This window comes from Rhincodon typus, chromosome 9, assembly GCF_021869965.1.
Source record: "Rhincodon typus isolate 14 chromosome 9, sRhiTyp1.1, whole genome shotgun sequence".
Taxonomy (NCBI): domain Eukaryota; kingdom Metazoa; phylum Chordata; class Chondrichthyes; order Orectolobiformes; family Rhincodontidae; genus Rhincodon; species Rhincodon typus.
In genome coordinates, this window is record NC_063340.1 from 15003955 (window position 1) to 15010962 (window position 7008).

Below are 7008 nucleotides of genomic sequence, written 5' to 3' on the forward strand. Positions count from 1 at the left end.
AAGGGGAGTGAGTGGTGTTGTATATTGCTTTGGTCTGATTGTTGTGCAGGATAGTGCCAGGGGAGTTGGCCCCTGAAAGTGGGACGTTACGCACTTTCGCTGCCTTGAACCCACACGGCACTCTGTCCAATTTGAGGGAGCACTCAATTTCTCGGCCATATCCCATCCACGCCTGCTTGGTTTGAGAGGCTTGCCTCTTCCTCCAGTCTGCAAAAAAGTAACATCTCACTTCAGTCCCTCAGATCCTGCCGTAGGCTATACAGGGAAGAGTTAGAGAGGTCCTGAGGGATCGGGGTACAGGCTTTCCTTTGTTCTTTTTAATTCCACTGGTCTTGGATCTTTTGAGAGATGTCACTAGTTTCAGTGTGCAACAGGTTATATTCACATTGTTTAAAAATGTCCACTCCGTGCTTGATCTGTGGCTGGGAACCCTTACCACAGATGTGCCTATTTTCTTGCTGAATCCACCCTCAGGCTTAACCAAGAGCATCATTAGTAAACAGACTCACAGAATCAAACACAGAACAGTTGAACACTGTAGAAGCCTCAGGGATCAGTGGATCATTCTGAACTTTATATGGCATAGCATGGTTGGAGAGCCATCATAGATACACCTCCACGGACACATGGGTTCTCAACCTGTTAAAAGGGGAGGTAGTGACATACCAGTAACGTCGCTGTACAAGTAATTCAAAACCCCAGGTTAACATTGCGTAGAAATGGGTTCGAATCCAACTATAGCCAGTGGTGAAATCTGAATTCAATAAACACGTGGAATTGAAAGCTAGCTTAATGGTGACTGTGCAGCCACTGTCAGTTGTTCGGAAAGACTCACCTGCTTCACTAATGTCCTTTAGAAAAGGAAATCTTCTGGCTTACATGTGACTCCAGATCTACTGCAATGAGGCACTGACTGTTAGCTGTCCTCTGTGCAATTAGGGATTGGCAATAATTGCTGACCTAGCCAGTGATGCCCACATCCTACGAATTAATAATAAAAGGGGTCCGTTAGATTAAAATTCAGTCCGGTCTACTTGATTTTCTGTTTCGTGTACAAACAGACATCTTGATCTATGGTGAAACATCAGTGTTAAAGATAAGGCTGAAGCATTTGCAGCAAAGTTTAGCCAGAAGTGTCGAGTGGATGATCCATCTCGGCCTCCTCCAGTGGTCCCCAGCATTACAGATCTTCAGCCAATTCGATTCACTCCACGTGATATCAAGAAATGGTTGGAAACACAGAATACTGCAATGGCTATGGGCCCTGACAACATTGTGGCCATATTACTGGAGAGTTGTGCTCCAGAACTTGTTGTTTCCCTAGCCAAATTCTTCTAGTACAGTTAAAACACTGGCATCTACCCAATAATGACGAAAACTGCCCAGATACATCCTGTACATAAAAAGAACAGGACAAACCCAGCTCAGCCAGTTAGTGCCTATTCAGTCTACTCCTGATCATCAGTAAAGTGATGGAAGGTGTCACCAATAGGGCTATCAAGCAGCACCTCCTCAGAAATAACCTGCTCAGTGACCAGTTTGGGTTCCACCAGGGTCACTCAGTTCCTGACCTCAGCCTTGGTTCAAACATGGACAAAAGAGCTGAATTCCAGAGGTGAGGTGAGAGTGATAGCTCTTGACATCAAGGCTGCATTCAACTGAGTGTGGCATCAAGGAGCCCTGGCAAAACTGGAATCAATGGGTATCAGGGGGCAAACACTCCAGTGATTAGAGTCATACCTGACATATAGGAAGATGGTCGTGGTTGTGGGAGGTCAATCATCTCAGCTCCAGGCCATCTCTGCAGGAGTTCCTCAGGGTAGTGTCCTAGGCCCAACCATCTTCAGCTGCTTCATCAATGACCTGCCCTTCATCACAAGGTCAGAAGTGGGGATGTTCGCCAATAATTGCACAACGTTCAGCACCATTCATGACTCCTCAGATACTGAAGCAGTCCATGTTCAAATGTGACAAGATCTGGACAATATCCAGGCTTGGTCTGACATGTGGCAAGTAACATTAGTGCCACACAAATGCCAGGCAATGACCATCTCCAATAAGAGACAATCTAACCATCATCCCTTGACATTCAATAGTGTTATCATCACTGAATCCACTACTGTCAACATCCTTAGGGTTATCATCGACCAGAAATTCAATTAGATTCGCCACATAATCGCAATAAGAGGTCAGAGGCTAGGAATACTGCAGCGAGTAATTTACCTCCTGACTCCCCAAAGCCTGTCCATCATCTACAAGGCACAAGTCAGGAGTGTGATGGAATACTTCCCACTTGCCTGGAAGGATACAGCCCCAACAACACTCAAGAAGCTTGACACCATCCACGGCAAAGCAGCCCGTTTGATTGGCACTACATCCACAAGCATCCACTCCCTCCACCACTGATGCTCAGTAACAGCAGTGTGTACTATCTACAAGATTCACTGCAGAAATTCACCAAAGATCCTCAGACAGCACCTTCTAAACCCACAATCACTTCCATCGAGAAGAACAAGGATCGCATATACATGGGAACACCGCCACCTACAAGTTCCCCTCCAAGCCACTCACCATCCTGACTTGGAAATGTATTGCTGTTCCTTCACTGTTGTTGTGTCAAAATCCTGGAACTCCCCTCCTGAATGGTATCGCGGGTCAACCCACAGCATGTGAACTGCAGCTTCCCACCACCTTCTCAAGGGCAGCTAGGGACGGGCAATAAATGCTGCCCAGCCAGCAGCGCCCGTGTTTCATGAGTGAATTTAAAAAAAAAACAAACAGCTAATATAGTGGCAATTTGATTTGGAATTTGCAGTGTTAACTTTACACATGCGAACTGCAGATGTGGTTTATAAATCTCGAGAGGGGAAAAAATATGCACTGTAATAAAATCAGCAATTAAAACAAAACGTGGCAGAAATCCACGACAGGTTCAGCATGACTGCAAATAGAAATGGACAGGTTGAAGACCTGTATTAAAATGAGACTCAGCTTGAAACAATTAACATTAAACTTGCCTGTCCCTGTACAGGTACCGACTGACCTGTTGTGTATTTATTTGTTTGAATTCTCTGAAATACGAATGCATGCTAACCAGTCAGAGCTAACAGTGACAAACAAAAGATTGTAATATTGAGTTGTGTGTATATTTTGATTTTAATTCTGCTCCATTCTAACAAACGAGGAGGGTAAAATCTTTCTCGTCAATTGTGTTCTGTGAAGATTAAAAAAAAAAATTCTTAATTGTATAATACCTCGACACCTTGTTGGGAAGCCCTGAAATACTTCTTAAACTGCTAATTACATTTGTAAGTGTAGTTGCAGTTATTTTGTGGGTGAAGATGGCAGCGCAGCAAGATCCCACAAATTTAACAAATGGTCAGTTAAGTTGGTGGCTAAGGGACAAATATTGACGAGCACCCCAGGGATAACTCCTGTTAGCTGTTCAAAAATGTCATGCCATGTCATGTCATGCTCGATCTTCCGATCGAGAAGGCAGATTGAATCTGTGTTTAATAATTTAACTGAAAGATGGCATCTCTGCCAGTGCAGCATGCCCTCAGTACTCTACCTGTAGTTGCTACAATAAGCTGCCCATTAGCCTGACCCTCATTCCCATTAGTTTCAATAATAGGGGATCATTCAGCAAATCTCCTCAAAGCTGTGGTGGCAGATGATGGATAAATAAGTCTGAGAACTTGGAAGAGAGACCATGCTGATTGCCCTGGCTGGGAGACCCACATCCTTACGCTGACTATTGTAGGAGGCAGTTGGCATCCAGGCTTCCCGTCTCTAAGCCTTCCACCACATGGTGAATCTCATTCTAGTTCTGGCTTCTGCTCTCTACAGTGATTTACCTCAAGTAAACATTAGTGCTTTTGAAAATTTGTGGACAAGTGCCAGCTTAAAGGTATTTCTTCACTTGTGTGTAACAATGTTAACGATTCCCCTTCTTGTATTTCTCACAACTGATCCATCAATGTTTTACAGATGAGCAGGAAGCTGTACAGAAGAGAACTTTCACGAAATGGATCAATTCTCATTTGGCCAAGGTAAGGAGCTTTCGATTGGCCTGTTTATATTTCCAGGACAACCTGCAGACCTTGATGGTTGTTTGTCCACAAGGCTGGGGAGGAGGGAAGTGTGCTACAACAGTACCCTGAGGGCATCAGGTATCCTTGGACACTGGTAACCAGTCTCAATGTTTGACTAACTTGCTGTAGTTACCATTCACTGCTTTGACCTGGTTGATGTGTTTGGGCCTAGAAGCTTGGTCTTACTCCTGTTGCCTCATTGATGGATAAATCCTGTATCTGAGTACCAAGGTCTGTTAATAGTGGCAATCACCATACCTCCAAGTTAATAAGCAGAGGAGTTTCACTGTGTGGAGTGTGCATGTCCCCAGTTGGTCTTTCTTGCATGTATGACTCACATAGACCAAGAGGTTGGACTGTCCTATTCCAAGGTGATGAGTTGCAGGTTTGGAATGTACTGTCTCAGGAACTTCATTGGGTTATTGCACTGCATCTCAGAGATACTTCCATTGTGCTTTGGTGTTTGAGGGATTACATTTTGCTGGTCTTAGATGTAGTGCCAATCAAGTGGGCTGCTTTAACCTAGATGGTGTTCCTAAGTGCTATTGGAACTGCATCCAACCAGGCAAGCATTACCATTACAATCCTGACTTATGCCTTGTAGATGATGGATAGATTTTAAGGAGTCAGGAGGTGAGTTACTTGCTCCAGTGTTCCTGGCCTCTGACTTGCTCTTGTATTTACATTATTTATATGCCTAGTCCAGTTCAGTTGTTGGTCATTGGTAACCCTAGAATGTTTGATAGTAGGTGATTCAGCAATAGGGTCACCATTGAATGTCCAGAGGCAACGGTTGGACTCTATCTTGTTGGAGATGGTCATTGCCTGCTGCATGTGTGGTGTGGATGTTACTTGCCTCTTATCAGAAGGACTCTGAATGTTGTCCAGGTCCTTGCTGCATATGAACACGGATTACTTCAGTATTTGAGTTATTCAACATCACTCATTGCAATTGTACGCTAAGCCTGTACTGATAAAGCCGAGGGCTCTGTATGCTTTATTAACCCCTGTCTCCACCTGTTCTGCCACATTCAATGATCTTTGAACGTACACACCATGGACCCTCTGCTCTGCGACCCTGCCTTAGAATTGTACTCACTATTTTATGTGGTCTTTCAATATTCTTCCAAACAAAGTGCATCGCCTCACACTTCTCTCCATTGAACGTCATTTGCCACCTATCTGCCAACTCCACCAACTTGTCAATGTCCTTGCAGAGTTCCACACTGTCCTCTTCACAGTTTACAATTCTAGCATGCATGACCTTGTCCTCATAACCCCTCTTCCAGCTGCCTTCTACCCCAAGTTGGAACTCCCTGATCCAGCTAAAAAGTCCCAATTCCAGCCTCAGGGACAATTGGCTTTAATCCCAGTCATGGCAAAAGGAGGCCCCAAATCGTGGCCTCAGCTAATGATAGCCATAATCCTTCACTGCTCCAGAGAAGGCCCCGATCTCTGCTTAGGGTAAAGATAGCCCTAATCCCAGCCTGGGTTAAAGGATTTCCCTGATCTTGGCTCAGGGTAAAGACAGCCCTAATCCCAGCCTTGGCTAAAGGATTTCCCTGATCTCTGTCTAGGTAAAGAAAGCCCTAATCCCAGTCTGTGATGAAGTAGGCCTCACCTAAAAGCAACTGCCAATCCCGACCAGGGATGAAGGCAACCCTCAGTGACTTCCTTGCTTACTTTGCTAACTGCCTGTTGACCCTCCAATCACAGGCTGCTTCTCTCCCACGTCTCCTGCTGATGGGTTCACAATCAAGTGAGCGCAGGAGAGAAACAGTCTGTGATTGGAGTAGCAGCTTCTCATCCACTTCTTCCATTCTAGTTAGAGTCAAAAAAAAAACTGGAGATGCTGGAATCCAAGGTAGACTGAAAGAACGCAGCAGACCAGGCAGCATCTGGAGGAAAGGAGCAGTCAACGTTTCGAGTATTACCCTTCGTCAGGACTGGATGTGGGGATAGGAGAAGCTGCAGATAAAGAGGGGGAGGGGGAAGAAGGGGTGGAGGTGGAATGGTGGTGTTAGGTAGACACCGGTAGTAGGTACGACCTGGTTGGTCGATGGGAGGGGTGAATCCGGTTGGTGGCTGGAAGGGAAGGTCAGAAGGTGGAATGGAAGGGAATGGAATTTCCTATTCCAGTGAGGTGGGCAACCTTTCTCCGATTGGTTGCCCCATGAGTGGATTTTTCGGGGTGTCATGGGAACATTCGGAGCTAGGGAGCTTTGCCTGCCCTCCCGTTGGGTGTTATCCCAGGCCTTTCTGTGAGAACGTTTTGTGCGGTGTGCTGAAATATCTCTTGCTTTCTCCCCCTCATGGTGGTGGTGGGGGGCGGGGGGTGGGGGGTGAAACAGACACGTGCGACCTTCCGCATAAAGGCCTGCCAGGGGCCAACTGTTAGAGATGCTGTTCATCGAGATGTCAGCAATGGTTAGAAGATCAAGGGCACCACTTTGAGAAGCAAGGACCATGTGAGTGTCGTACCCTGAAAGATTGGTATCTGCAAGGCGATCTGTCCAGGCTAAGGTGCAGCGGATCATGGATAGGGGCCACTTTGAGAAATGGGTTTTGCATTCTGCAGCCCCGGAATGCGTTGACATCTAATTCGCAATCGGCACTTCACCGCTGCTCCGATATCGGTACGGGATTCATGTTTTCCAGCATCCGGTGTGTGTGTGTGTTGCCATGGAAACGGCTGCATCTGCCTGCAGTTACTGTTGCCATGGTGATCACTGCCGCAAAAGAATGCAGCAGCACCAGCACAATTTTAATTCTCAAACGCAGCGAGCAGAAGGTGGGCTCCTTGACGTTTATCTGCTGGCGTCATCCACAGCAACCAATTCACCTCCTGTTCTGATGCATCCATCAGGAATGTCTCTTATCCCTCAGCCTTTTGGCACCAACATGGACACACACA

General features: G+C 46.0%; 1 protein-coding gene across 1 annotated transcript in view; it reads left to right on the forward strand.

The window, feature by feature from the left end:
* The first annotated feature begins 3341 nt into the window (after positions 1-3341).
* Positions 3342-7008, forward strand: part of LOC109933920 (nesprin-1-like) — a 197004-nt gene continuing 193337 nt past the window's right edge. The window contains exons 1-2 of the mRNA XM_048600919.1: positions 3342-3378; positions 3991-4052. Coding sequence (XP_048456876.1) covers positions 3342-3378; positions 3991-4052 — 99 coding nt within the window. The remainder of the gene's footprint in view (positions 3379-3990; positions 4053-7008) is intronic.